The sequence below is a fragment of the Cnephaeus nilssonii genome, assembly GCF_951640355.1.
Source record: "Cnephaeus nilssonii genome assembly, chromosome: 8".
In the NCBI taxonomy this organism is placed as follows: domain Eukaryota; kingdom Metazoa; phylum Chordata; class Mammalia; order Chiroptera; family Vespertilionidae; genus Cnephaeus; species Cnephaeus nilssonii.
The window spans coordinates 28,350,878-28,369,610 of record NC_137079.1 but is presented as its reverse complement, the minus strand read 5'-3'; the positions used below and the strand labels follow the sequence as shown (position 1 = coordinate 28,369,610).

Below are 18,733 nucleotides of genomic sequence, written 5' to 3'. Positions count from 1 at the left end.
GATGAATCAGAGGAAGGAACGAAGGACATCATAGCCCGGGGCCAGCCCTGTCCCTTCCCTCACCTTCCCAGGCCCGATGTGTTAGTGACTCAGAAATCAAAACCCTTTGCCTGTAATCTTATTACTTTAAGGAAAGCAACAGCTTGTTCTCAACTAAAGATCTGGTCGAACCTTCTAACTTTTATGTCCTTGAAACCAAAATATGTATCCTGTTGTCTACAGAAGGAGGTAAATTACCACCACCAAAACACCTCAGGCTGATTTCATCGAGACATCTCAAACACAAAGAAAGGTCTAATCAGAGGGAGATGTCACTGGGCCACGAATCAGAACACTTGATTTCCAGCTCTGGCTCCACCCATGTTGGGACTGCCTTGTAAGGCTGAAACGATCATTACTATTTATCGGATCTGGATACCGTTTTGACAATAATCACTTCTATTTAAAATATATTTTTTAAATTGATTCCAGAGAGGAAGAAAGAGGGAGTAACATAAACATTAATGATGAGAGAGAACCATTGATCGGCTGCCTCCCACACATCCCACACTGGGGATCAAGCCTGCAACCCAGAGCATGTGCCCCAACTGGGAATCGAATTGTGACCTCCTGGTTCATAGGTCAACGCTCAACCATCGAGCCATGCTAGCTGGGCAAACACTTCTATTTTTTTTTTTTTTAATTAAGTAGCCTGAGAGTATCTCTGGCCCAAGGATAACATGACTACAAAATGCTTTTCTGACATTTAAAATTCAACTTTGTCCTGAGAGGAATAAGCTTTAAGAACTCATCAACTTACTATCATTGAAGTGATATTTAGTAGGGAAGAGTGTAAAAGGTCCTCAAAGGGAGACTAGTGTCCTATTTTTTAAATAAACATAACTATTTAAGCCAATATAACTACATAATTATAGACCAATATAATTGGGTTTCTATCTGAGGAACTCACTATATTTTCCAGATTTTAACTAAGTGATGACTGTTCAGTTAGCAAAGACTAACAGAGCACCCTTGTTCAAGAAATTTCAAAGCACTTAAAAATTCTTCAAGCCCAGTCCGTGTGGCTCAGTGGCTGTGTCAATCTATAAACTATGAGGTTATGGTTTGATTTTTGGTCAGGGCACGTGCCTGAGTTGCGGGTCCAATCCCCAGTGGGGCGCTTGCAGGAGGCAGTCAATCAATGATTCTTTCTCATCACTGATGTTTCTCTCTTTCTCTCCCTCTTCCTTCCTCTCTAAAATCAATAAAAATATATATTTTTTTAATTCTTCAAGTAGCAATATGAACCTAAAGATCTTGCAAATAGTTCTTAGTTTTTCTAGGGGTGAAATAAAATAAAAAAGGCCAGTCAACTAGAAATCTGAGATTTTTCTATTGAGGAAGCTGGGTCACCTCTCTATATTTTCCTGGGAAGACAACTATCACCAATGCATAAAACTAGGTAGAGCCCTAGCCGGTTTGGCTCAGTGGATAGAGCGTCGGCCTGCAGACCGAAGGGTCCTGGGTTTGATTCCGGTCAAGGGTACCTACCTTGGTTACAGGCCCTGGTTGGGAATTGTGCATGAGGCAACTAATCAATGGGTCTCTCCCACATCGATATTTCTCTCTGTCTTTCCCTCTCATGGAAAAATATCCTCGGGTGAGGATTAAAAATAAAAATAAAACTAGTTAGAAACAGGAATTACCTTATGGTCTTAGATTCTCTAGGTTGGTCTCTGTCTACTCTAGACAGCTCAAGACAGAAGAGGAATTTATCAAAAGATTCTAGAGTCTGTCGCAAACCCAAAGGAAACTAGACTTCTTACAGATCTAAACTTGTGCTCCAGCAGGAGCCCCTTCTCGGCCCGCTTCCTCACGTCTTTCAGTCCTCTCTATTCTGAAGGTTGTTTCTCCCTGCTTCTGTGTCGACTGGATGAAAACGACTCCCTTGCCCTGGCCGGTTTTGCTCTGTGGTTAGAGCATTGGTCCTTGGGCCAAAGAGTCATTGGTTTGATTCCCTGTCAAGTTGCAGGTCCCCAGTCCCGGTATGGACAAGTGCAGGAGGCAACCAATCGAAGTGTCTCTCTCATGTTGATGTTTCTCTCTCTTTCTCTCCCCCTTCTCTCTCCCTTCCACTCTCTCAGGAAATCAATGGAAAAAATATCCTCAGGTGAGGATTAAAAAAAGAAAATTACTCTCATCTCCCAAAAATGTGTGGGTGTCTCAGTGCCAGCACATGCCCAGACAGACAAACTGAATTCAAATGCTAATTCCAATTTCTAAAGAGATCATTTTATTGATCGAATCAGCTGGGGCCCAGGCCAAGGGCAGGGGTGAGGGCATCATATGGTAAGAACATGGCAACTAGGGGCAGGTCTAGAAAGTTGGTGGGGCATGGGAGCTGGGCAAACACCCCAAAAGGTATCTGCAATACCCATCCTATCTAATAAAGAGGGAAAATGCTAATTGACCATCACGCCCTCACAAATATGGTGGTGCCCACAGCCAATAAGGAGGGACTATGCTAATTGACTGCCATGCCCTCAAAGATGGTGGTGCCCACAGCCACAAGATGGCAGTGTCCAGTCCCCTCAGCCCTGCCGGGGCAGCGGGTACACAGCACAGCCAGGCCCGCCCCCAGGCAGGTCTGGCCTCTCCGTGCACCTGCCCCCGGAGTCCCCCAGTCCCCTCAGCCCCCTAGCTGCCCAGGGCCATTCCGAGGCACAGGCAAGCCTCGGATGGTGGCTTCCCAACCACCCAGGCCCACCCAAGGCTCAGGTAACCCGGGCTGGCCAAGGCTTGCGCTGCCGGCAGTGGCAGAAGCAGAGGTGTGATGGGGGCGTCGCCTTCCCCTGATTGCCGGGTTGTCTCCCACCCCTGAAAGCTCCCAGACTATGAGAAGGGCAGGCTGGGCTGAGGGACCCCCCACTCCAGTGCATGAGTTTTCATGCACTGGGCCTCTAGTTTCTAATAAGAATGTAATTGAAAGAGAACAGAAATGATGAGATCTTGCCACAGTTTTGGGGAAGGCATAAGAACAGAAGTTACAAAGCCTATATCCTAATAATCCTGGGACTGGGGACACCTAGCCTAGGGCTTCTGCCACTTGCCTTGCTTCTAGAACAAAAGTTCTTGCCCTAGCCGGTTTGGCTCAGTGGGTAGAGTGTCAGCCCAGAGACTGTAAGGTCCGGGGCTCGATCCCAGTCAAGGATGTGTACCTGGGCTGCAGGCTCAATCCACAGCCCAGGATACGTGTCTCTCTCACATCAATGTTGCTCTCTCTCTGTCTCTCCTCCTTCATTCCACTCTCTCTAAAAATCAATGGGCCCTAACTGGTTTGGCTCAGTGGATAGAGCGTCGGCCTGTGGACTGACGGGTCCCGGGTTCAATTCCGGTCAAGGGCATGTACTTTGATTACAGACACATCCCCAGTAGGAGGTGTGCAGGAGGCAGCTGATCGATGTTTCTCTCTCATCGATGTTTCTAACTCTCTATCCCTCTCCCTTTCTCTCTGTGAAAAATGAATAAAATACATTTTTTTAAAAATAAAAATCAATGGAAAAATATCCTGAGGTGAGGATTAACAAAAAACAAAAAAGTCCTTAACTGCCATCAGAGGTGTGTGTACTCCATAACACACACTGCTTTCATACATAACCTACTTATAGAAAGGATGCTGAGGCCAAGAAGAAAATTACTTGTTATTTGGGTTCCTGATCTATCTTTCTCATCAGTTTTGGTAAACTTGGCCCCAACTTCCAAAACCACAGTTTGTGCAAGTTATTACCCTTTCCATGATTCCTGTGACCTTCCAATCTTCCTACCTCCAGGGACTCTCATCTCTGCTGCAGGTCCGTAAGTGCTTCCTCAGGTTGGTCTTGAACCAGCGGGCACACACTATAATTTCCCACAAGGAATCCCACTTACAATTTGGTTTTGAGAGCTTAGTAACTTTACTGGGGTCTTGATAGTTGTGGGGAGAAATTACACTGCAAACCACACAACTGTCCACCAGCTTCCTGGCTTACACCCCAGGTTCTCCATCTTCCTTAGCCCCGCCCATCCTCATGGTCCCTTCACATGCGCAGACCCTTCTGAAGGGCAGACAGCCTTTTATCTAACTGCCTTTCTCATGGACACAGACTCTTTAGGCCAATCTGTGCTTCCTGCCTGCCTGGACTTAATAACAATAAATAACAGTCTCCCTGTTATCACACATGAAAGACAACTATCTGTTCTGACCTCACAAATCTCCCTCAAAATTAACCTAGTTACCGAGCCTGACGTTTCACAGATTAGACCTATTAATTGTTCGCAACTGACACCAAAAATGTCTCCGGATGTTGATAGCTGTTCTCCCTCCCCCCACCCCCTTCCAGCTCTCCTTAGGGTACAGCTGGCAACATCTGGAGACATTTTTGGTGTCACTCTGGGAGGGAGAGGTTTCTGCTGGCATTGAGAATTATTCAGCCACAAAGACCCAACATGTGAATGGTGCTTAGCTTAAGAAACCCTGAATTAGACCATTTTTCTAGTTGCCTTGCTTGAAGTTCTTCCAATAAGGCAATAAGCACTCTTAGTAAAGCATGGGAAGGGGTGGGGAGATTGTTTTCCACCCATAGCACCGAGTGGAAATCACTGTCTGTCATGGGAATTGTGGTAGGCAATTCTCGGGGAGGAGGAGGAGAAGAAGCGGGGAGGAGGTTGTGGTGGGCATGGGGCATTTTACGATGGGACAGGCTGAGGAGCTACCTAGTGACTAGCTTTGCCAGAGAGAAGTCTCCACAGTCATCGAGCTGGACCGAGATGAAGCTTCCCATTCACAGCCTCCTCCTGGTCACCTAAACATGTGTCAGGAGAGCAGCACCCCACAGTCAGGAGTCACAGGTGAGACACAAGACCCTGGTAGCATTTCCTTGTCCAGAACTGCTGTCCCACTAGAGGTCAAGGTGCTTCATCACTCACTGTTCAGGTGACTATTATTCTCTTCTCACATTTCCTTTTCCTTCTACATTGGAGGAGAGGGTGTAGTTTGTTTTTCAGTTTCATTTTCTCCTTTTTCTTGAAGGGAAGGCCATGCTGCCAAAAATACTCATGAACTGCTTCCTTGTTTGTATGATGGAGAAAATGGTTTATTTATTTTTCAGTTACATCCGCATTAAATGACAGCAAGGACGGTGGGGTTGAGAGCCTGGGGCCCTGTTCCCTTCCAGGTTCCGAAGTGCTCACGGGCATCTGGAGTGTCTCCCAGACACCGCCCCCCCCCCCCCCCCCGCCCCCAGGGCTCAGAATACACACACATCCTGTGTAGTTTGTGCCCCCTGCAGAGTCCAGACTTCAAGAGCTATTGAGATGGTGTCCACACCAGTGTGCAATCAAAGGCGGCTCCCAGCAGCCTTCCTGGCAGGCAGGGTCTGTGGCTTCTCCTCCGGGGACTGGCTGCCCTTCCGACTCCTCTGATGCAGCCAGCACCCGCTTCCCCGCCCCCTCACCCCCAGGGAGCCACCCTCCATGTGCCGATGGCTTGAGCTTCCCCAAAGGCCAGACTTGAGAACCAATAACTAGTGACAAAAGAAATAGCTCCTTTAAAAGAGCACAGAAGCTCTGAAAGTCTCACTGCCTTCTATAGGCAGAGTAAAAAGTAAATTGGGTGGAGACCCTGGGAAAGATCATGGTGGGTCCTGTGCCTCTGCTTCTCTACACGGGGAGCTGGGAGCGCTTGGCAAGACTGCCAGAGGGGTCAGCTTTGCCCGGGTTTCCCAGTAAAAGCAGACTGAAAATTCAAATCGGCTCTTCACTCAGGCCGGCTTGGGGGAGGAGAAGGGAAAAAGAAGGACTAGTGCCCTTAGACATTCTTCCCGGGAATACTCCGTGGCCCTGAAATGGTCATAGTGTTCAGTGCTTTCCTGATATGTGGGCTCCCCTCTGCACATGCCCTAAGACAGTCAGACGCCATGAAAACAGTGTGGGGTTGATTAAGCAAAGACGCATTCACTGACCACATGACCAGAAAATGTGAGGACCCAGGAATGCACTGTTTAGACATCAGAAGCCAAGGAGATTCTTGTTTGCTTTGAAAGAGACTCTGTCTTGTAGGGGTAAGTGGGGATTGGTGGTGGGGGGGGGGGGGGGGCGGTATTATTGTATTAGTTGAATTCTCAAAGCTCATTGGATAAGAAAAGTGTCATCAGGGAGAAGAGGGTGGGCTGCAAATGGTGTGATCGAGGCCTAATTTGCACATCAAATAAACAGATTTTTAAAAAATTAACCACACAAATATGATAAAATCCACTTTCAAAATTAAAAATCTTTTTATCTCCACCTATAACAAATTAACTTTCCTAGGATGTCTTCTAGGCTCTGTGAACACACTTGATTCTTACATATTATAGGAGGAACAATTTGGTACTTGCTTTATTGGGTTTACAATCTTTCCGACTGTAATAGTATCGGTTGTACTATATCTCATCGCGCTAATATGCACAGGTGTCCCACAGTGGACATCGCAGGCGCAGCTCTTCACTAGTGGTAAGTAAATAACACTAAAATCCATTGTTTGTGTACTAAGCTTTTCCTCTCTTGTAGAATTAATAGACCTCAGTGAATCTTTTCAGGACTAACATTCTTGAGAAGTGGTTGCATAACTAAGATTACAGTTAACATCACCATTACTAATTACTGGCAACTAGAACTCCTTATGATCAAACACCCAATGGATATATCCAATTTATACTAAAAGCACCTCTTGAAGGTCACAGGGACATCCCTGTCATGTTTTTTACCTTAAAACTGCATTGCTTCAGCCCATGCCAGAGTGGCTCAGTTGGTTGAGCATAGTCCTGTGCACCCAAAGATTGGCGGTTGGATTCCAGGTCATACCTGTGTTTTGGGTTCAATCCCTGGTCAGGGCACATACAAAAGGCAACTTATTAATATCTCTCTCTCTCTCTCTCTCTCTCTCTCTCTCTCTCTCTCTCTCTCTTCTGTTCTGAGGAATAAGAATAAGAACAAAGCCTGTTGCTTTGTTTTGATCTCATTGCTCTTGTGGGAGGGTAGAGGAACATACAAACTGAAGCTTAAACATGAAGTTATAGTCATGGACACACAGAAAGAATTATGAATATTAAGGATTTAATGGATATATAGTCTATCACAAAGGCTTTGTACTGTATACTATAAACAATGCAACAGTTAGTTCTATGTAATGGTCTTCACACATTCAGGATACCTATCACTTGGTAATATTTCAGGGAATTTCTAATAAATTCAACATTCAAGTCAATGTTGGGCCAAAACACTGATGAAGGCTGAAGCCAAACACACAATTATTACCTGAATAATCAAATGAAAAATAGGTTTTATTATTTATTTTCTGCAGGGTCTGAGTAGAAACTGTGTGATATTAAATATTCAAACCCAGCTCAATATAAAAAATTCACAAAATGCAAAGTGGTATCATGGATTGGATCTTGGAATAAGGAAAAGAACATTAGTAGAAATTAACATGGACACTATTAATTAAACTCCAGACTTTTCCATTTTTCACTTTTATGAGTAACTAGAGGCCCGGTGCACGAAATTCGTGCAAGGAGGTGGCTGTCCCTCAGCTCAGCCTGCACCCTTTCCAATCTGGGACCCCTTGAGGGATGTCCGACTGCCTGTTTAGGCCCAAAGGGCAGTCGGACATCCCTCTCACAATCCAGGACTGCTGGCTCCCAACTGCTCGCCTGCCTGCCTTCCTCATTGCCCCTAACTGCTTCTGCCTGCCAGCCTAATCACCCCCTAACCTCTCCCCTGCCAGCCCGATTGATGCCTAACTGCTCCCCTGCCAGCCTGTTTGCCCCTAACTGCCGTCCCTTGCAGGCCTGGTCACCCCCAAATTCCCTCCTCTGCTGGCCTGGTCACCCCTAACTGCCCATCCCTGCTGGCTTGATCGCCCACAACTGCCCTCCCTTGCAGGCCTGGTCCCTCCCAACTGCCCTCCCCTGCTGGCCATCTTGTGGTGGCCATCTTATGTCCACATGGGGGAAGCCATCTTTGATCACATTTGTGCAGCCATCTTGTGTATTGGAGTGGTGGTCAATCTGCATATTACTCTTTCATTAGTTAGGATAGAGGCCTGGTGCATGGTTGGGGGCCAGCTGGTTTGCCCTGAAGGGTGTCCCAGATTAGGGTGGGGGTTCCCTTGGGGTGTGGGGCAGCCTGGGCGAGGGGCCTGTGGTGGTTTGCAGGCCGGCCACGCCCTCTGGCAACCCAAGCGGAGGCCCTGGTATCTGGGATTTATTTATCTTCTACAATTGAAACTTTGTAGCCTGGAGCGGAGGCCAAAGCAGGTCAGGGCTTCAGAAGCTTGGCATCCTCCATCGCCAGGGGCAACCCTAGCCTCCTGCTCTTTCCAGCTCAGTGGCTGCTGCCATTTCTGTTTGGATTTATTTATCTTCTATCATTGAAACTTTGTAGCCTTAAGTGGAGGCCTAGGCCAACAAGGGCAGGCGGAAAGTTTGGCTTCCTCCATTGCCAGGGAAACCCAAGCCTCCCTCCTGCTCTCTGTGGCCGCAGCCATCTTGGTTGGGTTTATTTGCATATTCGCTCCTGATTTGGCTTGTGGGCGTGGCTTGTGGGTGTAGCAGAGGTACGGTCAATTTGCATATTATTCTTTTCTTAGATAGGATTACTTGATGTATATGGATCCTTATCAGTGTTTCAGTTTATTTCCTCAGGATAGATTCCAAAGAGATACTGGTTAACTGACTTTTCTGGCCTGACCTTGTTAAGAACATGGTTAAGGACCAAAACTTAGTTTGAGCCTGTGAGGGTCGGCTCACTGTAACCCAGGTCATGCAGTTGATGATGGTCTTTCTGGTTCATGGGGGGAGTGGGGGGGTGGCATGTCGAATTTTTCCAGACCCTTTGTTTGGGGCCCTACCATCAAGTTTAATCAAATAGCAAATGTTAATTGAGTGGTTAGTCAGTTAAGAATAAACATAGATGACTAGGACTCTTACTTGAGGTCACTTCTTTGACAGACGCCATTGAAAACAATGTGTGTATCAACACATTATGAGTGCTCCCATTAGTTAAAAAAAAACCTCCAGTTCCTAATTTTGCCCTCAATCCCTGGTCTGCCCATATGAATGTGAGGAAACTGGACAGACCACTGCCTCCACTCTTCAGTTGATTGGAGCAACTCTGAGCATTGTCAGAAATTTCTCAGCACATGTGGCAAAGAGGCTTCAGGAAACAGAAGGATAAGAATCATATAGAACCAGCCCCAGTCTGAACCAAAATCATCTCAGTTGGGGAATCATTCATTAACCTTATCATTATTTCCATCATCATTAAAACAGCGGGTATTTATTGAACATCTACTTAATATTGGACTTGACCAATGACAATAATTGGGTAAAGAAAATTATTTTAATGGAATTCCTCTGAATATGACATATCGATTCTATAGGCTAAGAAATCTTAATGAAGCTTTATGTCTTAAAGTGTTGGCTGTATTTTTTGGTAGTAATTTTTGCATCTATCTTCTATACATGCATAGTTTTCTAAAGTTAATACTTGTGGGTAATTCTGAACTAAAATAAATTAGTTCTTCAAAAAACCCAAACTGTTTTATAATTGTCAATATATCAACCACTTTACTAGCCTACAAAGGTTTTTGCCAAAGTCTTGAAGATCATCAGAACCAGCCAAGTACAGGGTAAGTCAGCTGCCTAAAGCAGAAAAAGGGACAATCATATTCTGTTCATTCACATCTTATTTTTCCCAAGTCTGATTCAATTTAAGCTTGGTTAATTCTCTTTCAGACTGACAGGCACTGAATCATGCTAATAGGCGGAACACGATTTCTCATAAAATGCCCTTTATCTTTATTTACATACAACTGAACAATGAGTTCCCATTCACTAATTCTGCACTACAACATTTTCTGTAATGGATACTGTAATGTCATGAAGATTAGAATTCTGAAATGAAAATAATATTGCTACTTTGTTGTTAACCAATTCTTCTAATCGTGTCATTTCCTAAATGATGCATATGATTTCACCAAAGCTGTATGACTCAACAGATATGCCAGCATGACTTTTACTTCAGTTGTCTCATAGAAAACCCATCCCCAACCAGATAAAAGCTACTCAGCAAGGAAGGGTTGCAAATGGCTAAAACTTTCTATAACTAATCCTCAAATTAATTGAAAAAAATTAATGAAGATCTACCACCTAAAGTGCAAATAAAAGTATTTGGAATTGTCCAAATTATTATAAATTATTAAAAGATAAGAGAGAGTAGGAATAAGGAAGCGTGGAAAGAAGAGAGGAAGGAGAAAACATGAGAAAGAAGGGAAAGAAAAGACAAGGGGAGAGAGGAGGAAGAAAGCAAGGAAAGAAGGCAGGAAGGGAAGGAGAAAAGTTAGTTGGAGGAGAAATTCTTTGACCTATTATGGGGGAGGCAAGGGGTGGTCATCAAAATGGCATCACTAAGCCAGTCAAGATCTCTTGAGAAAATATTCATTGGAGTGGAAGAATACTAGCATTCAGTTCTCTGTTAAGCACGCTTAGGCGATCCTCTTGTCCTCTTTCCTTTCTCCTTAGCCCAGATGCCTTGGCAACTGTCATGTGAGCCAGCAAACACAGCCCTTTCCAAGGCTGCACCTTGGCCTGAACCAGTCTCTCTCTGCAGGAGCAGGTTGGTGTTGCTGTTTGCAATGCACAGGGCACCTCGGCTGACACTTCCCTGCAGAAGTGAGTACCTGCAGAGCACATGGGAGAAAGCCTACCAGGATCACAGGAAAAAGGTAGGAACGGTGGGTGCCAGGCCCTCGTGGCTCAAGGCGAGGCCCCCAAAACAGTAACCATGAAATGCCAGGGCTTTCCCTGAAAACCAAAAGCTAATTTTCTTTTCAGAGATGGAATGGTTGAAATGATATTTCCTTAAAAAGTTGGTCACATATGTTGCCATACAATAAAAATTCCATTAAATAGATCATGGTTTTCATGTGTCATGTTTTAGGACCATTCCCTTCTCAATTAAAGCATATGTTTATAAAATACTTAGTTTTTCATAATTCACTCAAAAGTATCTTAAGACAAAAAGATCTGAGGGACCTTTTCCCCTGGTCTCATATGCTGAAAGGTTGCAGGTTTAATTCCTGATCAGGGCACATACCTAGGTTTCAGGAGCATACGTTAGGCAACTGATGGATGTTCTCTCTCTCTCTCTCTCTCTCTCTCTCTCTCTCTCTCTCTCTCTCTCTCTCCATCCCCCTTTCTCTAAAATCAATAAGCATATTCTCGGGTGAAGATTTTTTAAAAAATCAGCATTCTCCAGTGGGGACAAAAGAAACCATTTTTATCTCCATTAGAAGATTCATTATTATTTCCATTTAATTTAATGCAGATGTGGACGTCTTTTGAGAAGGTCACCATGAGGTTTCTAAATGGCCTGCCATGGTCTTCTGCCTATGAGACCTCAGGGGAGCCATCCAACTGCTCAGTGCTGGGTTGGTCATGTCTCCACATCAGTGTTCATCCAGGTTGAGAAATGCTCTGAGGGGATGTTCTAGAACAGAGGCTGCTCTGTGATTGTCTATAGTGATCCCCCTCCCTCCCCCTCAACCGGGGCAGTGGAACCAAGGTTTCTGCAGGATAATGAGACCCAGGCAAGCCTTTCTAGTCCTCCAGGGTTCTGCCCAGCTGGGTTGTGGTGTGACACGGTGGCCTCAGGGAGGCTCAGGTGGCACTTACTGCAAGGCTGGCCGGGTGCTCATATGCACAACTGGGCCCTGAACCCATTGTGCTCCTTGAGAGTCCCACTGAGCACTCTCTCCCAGCTGTTCCAGTGCTCACCCTCACTTCCTAGACCTCTGATCTTCCTAGAAGTCTTGTCTGTGCCCTAAGAAGCACATCTCCACATCGCTCTGTAGTCTCTTGTTCTGCTGTCTCATGTCGCTTCATGATTGATGTAACAGATTTATTATTTTGTTTGTTTGCCCCAGCCTGTGAGGGGGTAGTTGTGTCCTGTCACCATGATATTCTCAGCACCTAGAGCACACAGTACCCGCTTAGTACATAGTTGTTGCCAGGGAAAGATTGAAAAATGTATTCATGCCCGGCCAGTATGGCTCAGTGGTTGAGTGTCGACCTATGAACCAGGAGGTCGCGGTTCGATTCTGGTCAAGGGCACATGCCAATCGATGATTCTCTCTCATTATTGATGTTCCTCTCTCTCTCCCTCTCCTTTCTGAAATCAATAAAAACGTATTTTTAAAAAGAGAAAAGGGTATGCATGACAGTAACAAGTATAAACCAATTAGCATCACCTCTTTGAATAATAGACAAGAATGTAAACACCATGGGTGTTGTGTTGTTGGTTTTTGTATCCCAGGGACTAGAATCATCCCTGATAAGAGGTGGTTGATAAACACCCCCAGTAAAAATGAGTAACCAGGCTCTGTGCCTAAGAAACTGTAAGGTGAGGAAGATTCAAAAGAGTCATTGTGGAAAGTGGAGAGCTGATTGAATGGAGAGTGTGTTGACAGTTGGCATGGGCCCCAGGTGTGGCTGGGCAGCATAAACTCACATAACACCGACTCATGCAGTTCTACGATGTCCCCGAAACACACGGTTGCTGGGGCTAACAATGCAGTGCTGGCACACCCCAATACAGCTTGTGGTCAGCAGCAGGGCACGGGGCCAAGGAATCAGTGATCCTGGCATGAGGAGTTAAAGGGAGGGCCACAGACCTTACCTGGAAGGGGATGAGGTAAAGAGGGGGAGCCAGTAAGGAGAGATGCTGGCAGCCACGTAAGGTCAAGGAGTCATTCTTGAGCACAGTCAACTAAGAAAGCTGGAAAGAAAGGGACTGTGTGTGAAGAATGGGACAACTGAAGCACAGCTTCCCAAAGGGGTGGTTCCTGTGAGGACGATGCCTGGAGACCCAGCACAGCCGTCCTCATGGTGTAGAACTCATTGAGGGGAAGACAAAACTGTGGCCCAGATGCTAAAGGCCCAGTGAATGAGAGGAAACGGGCTTGCAGCAGAACGAGGGTGAGGAGGAATGAGGGCTGTGGGTGTGGGAGCCACCCTGCTCTACCTGGAGGCAGCAGGGAAGAACCAGCAAGACCCTTTTACACTCCATGGCATGAAAGCTTGGCTAGACTAACCAGAGTGGCTCAGTTGGCTGAGTGTTGTCCTATGCACCAAAAGTTGCTGGTTTGATTCCCTGTCAGGGCATATACCTGGGTTGTGGTTTGATACCCAGCTGGGGAGCATGTGGAAGGCTACTGATCAAGGTTTCTTTCTCACATCAATTTTTTCCCTCCCTCCTTTTTCCCTCCCTCCCTCCCTCCGACCCTCCCTTCATCCTTCTTTCCCCCTCTCTCTGTCAAAGCATGTCCTCAGGTGAAGATTAAATTTTTTTATTTTTTTTTACTTAGAGCAAATTCTTCCATATTAAGAATGGGGGAAGTCAGTTCTTTAAAGTAATTTTGTTTCTTACTGCTTGGTTGAGAAACCTGGGAATATAAGGGACTTTGATGCAACAGAGGGGGGGAAATAGACTTGAAGGAGATCACCATGCCCAAAACTATCTCTAGAATCCAGAACATGTCTCATCCTGGCATCTCAACAGAGCCTTCTACCTTACACTTGATTACACACTTACGCTAAAATAAAATCAAAATAACCTTAATAAAATACAAATTGTATTTGTCTAACATAATAAAATATAAATATCTCATCCCTAAGCCATTATCTAAATTAACAGAAAAACACTAAAAATGTTCCCTATAAAGTAAGAAATAAGATAAGTAAGCCTACTATCTCTTATATGTTTTTTTTAAATTGTGTTGGAGGTATTAGCCATACAAGTAGACAAGACAAATCCATTAGGCAAGAAAATAGGTATTGGGGTTTTTTTCTATGTGTGGATGAAATTATTAAATATGAATGATTAACTGATGAATCCAAAAAAATCAATGAAAAATAAATATAAATTGGGGGAAGTAATTACAAATTAAATCACAGACAAAGGGTTAACATCTATATGTATAGCCCGGCTGGTGTGGCTCAGTGGTTGAGCATTGACCCATTAACCTTGAAGTCGCTGGTTTGATACTGGGTCAGGGCACATGCCTGGGTTGCAGGCTCGATCCGTAGTAGGGGGCGTGCAAGAAGTAGCTGATAGATAATTCTCTCTCATCATTAATGTTTCTATCTCTCTCTCTCCCTCTCCCTTCCTCTCTGAACTTAATAAAACTATATTTTAAAAAACATATTAAAATATCCTTATGTATAAAGGACTTCTAAAAAGAAAAAGAAAAATGCAAACAACCCCATATGAAAATGGACAAGTGATATGAACAAAAGTTCACAGAAAAAGAACTGCAAATAGCTCTTAAACTATAAAAAGATTATCAACTTCACTTATAATAGAGAAATGCAAATTAAACTTGTACTCTAATGCCATTTCTTAACTATCAGATTGTCATAAGTCCCCAAACTTGTTGGCAGTGCTCTGGTGGCAAAAGGGCACAGCCCTGTGTGTGTGTGTGTAGGGGGGGCGGGGAGAGATTAGGGCGTGATTTAGCAATGTTTAATGAAATAATACACGCATTTTTCCTTTACCCAGCAGTCTCATTTCTAAGTATCCACTCCAGAGGTACACTGGCAAAGATACATGAAGAAATTGCAAAAGATTCTAATTGCAGCATTATTTGTAATAGCAAAATTGGAACTAACCAAAATGCCCATCAAAAGTGAGCTGGGTGAATAAATTAGGATGCTTTCACACAGTGAAGTATTATGCAGGTATAAAAACGGATGAAAAACAGCTGTATATATTACTATAAAGTTATCTCTAGAATGTATTTTGAAAAAAAACAATGGATGAAAATGTGCTCTTTATATCTAAAAAAGAGGGGATGCAGAGGGAAGGCAGGGGAGGGTGGGTGGGAAGAAATCGACCAATGAACTTGTACGCTTATATGCATAACCCATGGACACAGACAATGGAGTGGTGGGGATCTGGAGGGGGGATGAGAGCGGGCTGGGAGAGGTTAATAGGGGGGGAAAGAAGGGCCTATGTAATACTTTCAACAATAAAGATTAAAATAATAATTATAAGTAAAAATAAAAAAGAGGGGATGAAAATGTGTGTAATATATGTACCAGTATGTATATTTTCAGAAATGAAAGGAATCACTGTAAAGTTAGAATATTTGTCAATAGGGAATAGGGCGAAGATGGTAGGGTTCAGACCACAAAAAGAAGCTGTTTGGCAGATTTGACTTTGGAGCCATGTAAACATGTTACATGTTATAAAACAAAATGAAATGTTAAAAGCATTCCAAAACGAGTGTGTTATGCAAACCCTCTCACCATCCAGTCCTTTCACCATTTCCCGGCTCTCCACACACGGGTTCTGTTCCATCTCCGGGGGTTTGATTCCCGGAGTGCATGGTGCTCACGCTATCATTTCAGCAGACTCGGCTGTGGAGCTTCCCAATGCTGTCACTCTCAGGTTATCAGCTAATAGGTCCCGGTGATTAATGATATCTATAAGCAAGTATCTGTATAGAAGCTGGGGGGATTCCTTTTTATTGCAAATGGTAAACAGCCCTCATGCATTTAGTCCATCACATTTTAAAACATATATTTCTTCTCTTGCTTGTACATTTTCTGATAGGAAACTCTGCAGGGATCATTTTGCAGTTAATCAATGTTGAAGGCGCTCATCCTAAAAATATTGCTGGAGGCTCAGAGATTAGAGTGAAGTGGATACAGGGACATAATTCACTGTCTTAAAGGCCTTGGCAACAGTGTGCAGAACAGAAATGTCAGCTGATGGCTACGGTTAATGAAACCGCACTCTGTACCCATTTAATTCTCTACTTGAAAATGACACAATAGGCTCATTTTTGAGGGCTGCCTGGTTCCTCCAGGGGATATTTTTTGGATTCTGAATCAAGTCCTGAGCCTCATTGAGAACTTTCTACCACAGCCGACTTGGAAGCTTTGATGTGAGGAATACTGACCTATATACACTGAGTGGCCAGATTATTATGATCTCTGAACACATAATAATCTGGCCACTCAGTGTATATCCTATATCAGTAGTCGGCAAACTCATTAGTCAACAGAGCCAAATATCAACAGTACAACGATTGAAATTTCTTTTGAGAGCCAAATTTTTTAAACTTAAACTTCTTCTTATGCCACTTCTTCAAAATAGACTCACCCAGGCCGTGGTATTTTGTGGAAGAGCCACACACTCAAGGGGCCAAAGAGCTGCATGTGGCTTGCGAGCCGCAGTTTGCCGACTGCTGTCCTATATAATAAAAGGCTAATATGCAAATTGTCCCCTTGACCAGGAGTTCGACCAGCAGGCCGGCCAACCACCCATGTCCCCTCCCCCTGGCCAGGCTGGCAGGACCCCACCCAGGCACGGATTCATGCTCCGGGCCTCTAAAATATATATATATATATATATATATATATATATATACTGAGTGGCCAGATTATTATGCGTTCAGAGATCATAATAATCTGGCCACTCAGTGTATGTCCCCAGTGCCAGCAACCCAGAAGCTGCGCGGTCTAAGCTCACATTAATTATCTACTACAAGTGCGCCTGAGGTCACATCACCCGCTCTGTGCCGCAGGTCCGGGATGCCCAGCCACTCGTGGACACCCACGCCCCGCTGTTTCTCAGCCACTTCCACCTGAACCTCAAGAAGCTAAAGGTATCTTTCCGTTTTACCTTTCAGCTACCATCATAGTTAACTAGAAAATGTCAGCTTCAAAACCCAGGAAAATGGAAAAGGCAGGCTCAGTGAGGAATAAACAAGTCACTATCAAAGACAGAATGCTGTCCAGGCAACCAATCAATCTTGTCACGCTCCAAATGGAACTAATGTGTGATTGCACCAGAAATCTTTCTCTAGTCTTCATGTTGATCCATCATGCTTTGAGGAAAAGCGGGAGGGAGAGGGGAGGAAATTCACAGTGGTAATTTATTCAGTAATTAAGTAATTAGCATCATTTCTTTATACCAGGCCATTTCATGGCCACCTCAGAATATAAATTTCTTGATGCTTAAGCCATCAAGTGAAACTAAGAATCACATAGGTTATGCTGATAATAATGCCCCCAAAGCAAACTACTGTGTGCTTTTTATGTGCCTGTTAAGTAATACTATCCTAAATTAGCAGAACAAAAACTAAGTAACCACTTTCTAGCAAATGAGCAGATCAATCAATGCAAAAACTTAAAACAAGAGAATTGTTGACTTCCCTGAGCTTAAATCTTTTCTTCTTCTGAGCAGTATAAAGTATCTTTCTTGAAATATAAAGTAATTTTTTCAATAGCATCACTGTCACAGGTCAGAATTTTAGAGGAAGACATAATTTCACAAAGAATCATATCATCCTTTCTGTTACTTTCACTCCAAGCATATGAGATTTGGCTCCATCCTAATGGTTTCCAATTCAGAGACCAAGGAGCCTGCACACATCACACTCATTGCTGAAGCTTGGGGCAATGGGAAACCCACAGGGTGCTCAAGTCAAAGGGGTTGAGGGATCCTCTGGATAAATCTGTGCACAGTAATAGCACGGATGCAGCTGGTGCTTACAGAGGCTCCTGTGTCTGCCCCCAGCTGGAGGAGGAGAGGCTCTCCGTCATTGACAGGGACAACCGCCTGCTGCTGGAGAAGGTGGCCTGCATCATGAGGACCAGGGGACAGACTGACAGCAGAGACGACTACACACACAGGAGGTAACTGGGGCCCAGTGGATAGAGCATCGGCCTGCAGACTGAAGGGTCCCTGGTTCGATTCCAGTCAAGGGCATATGCCTGGCTTATGGGCTCGATCCCCCGTAGGGGGCATGCAGGAGGTAGCCGATCAATTATTATCTCTCATCTTTGATGTTTCTATCTCTCTTTCCCTCTCCCTTCCTCTCTGAAATTAATAAAAATATATTTAAAAATAAAAAATAGTAAAAAAATGTTTGTGCTTCAAAGAACACTATTAAGATAGTGAAAAAACAACCCACAAAATGGGAGAAAATATTTGCAAATCATATACATGACAAGGGAATTGAACCTAGAATATATGAAGAACTCTTACAGACTAATGATAAAAAGACAACCCAATTTTAAAAATGGGTAAAGGACCTGAATAGGTATTTCTTCAAGGAAGATATACAAAAGACCAAAAAACATATGAAAAAATGTTCAATATCATTAGTCACCAGGGAAATGCAAGTCAAAACCACAATGTGATACCACTTTACACTCATTAGTTTGGCCAAAATAAAAAAGGCAGATAATAGCAAGTGTTGGTTAGGATGTGGCGAAATTAGAACCCTCATTCACTGCTGGTGGGAATGTAAAATGGTGCAGTCACTTTGGAAAGAAGTCTAGCTGTTCTTCAAATAATTGAACATAGAGGTGCCATATGATTCAATAATTCCACTCCCAGTTACATACACAAGAGACATGAAACATGTCCACAAGTAAAACGTGTACATAAATGTTTACAACAGCATTATTCATAATAGCCAAAAAGTGGAAACAATCCAAATGCCCATCAACTGAAGAGTAAATAAATAAAATCTCATATTGTTGGAACTTTGGTTTGTAACTCCAAATCTTGCTTTCTACATAATTTAAGAGACTAACTCATTTAAAAGAATTATCATTTTATGTTTTGGAGCACATGAACTATAAAGGTGTAATTTTGTGACATC

General features: G+C 43.9%; 1 protein-coding gene across 1 annotated transcript; it reads left to right on the top strand.

Annotated features, from left to right (window-relative positions):
• Positions 1-10,690: 10,690 nt before the first annotated feature.
• Positions 10,691-17,763, top strand: CFAP97D2 (CFAP97 domain containing 2; the record flags this gene model as incomplete). The annotated part of the gene is made up of 3 exons (XM_079779413.1): positions 10,691-10,780; positions 16,646-16,726; positions 17,641-17,763. The coding sequence occupies 3 exons, from the start codon at positions 10,691-10,693 to the stop codon at positions 17,761-17,763; spliced, it is 294 nt and encodes a 97-aa protein (XP_079635539.1).
• Between the last annotated feature and the right edge of the window lie 970 nt (positions 17,764-18,733).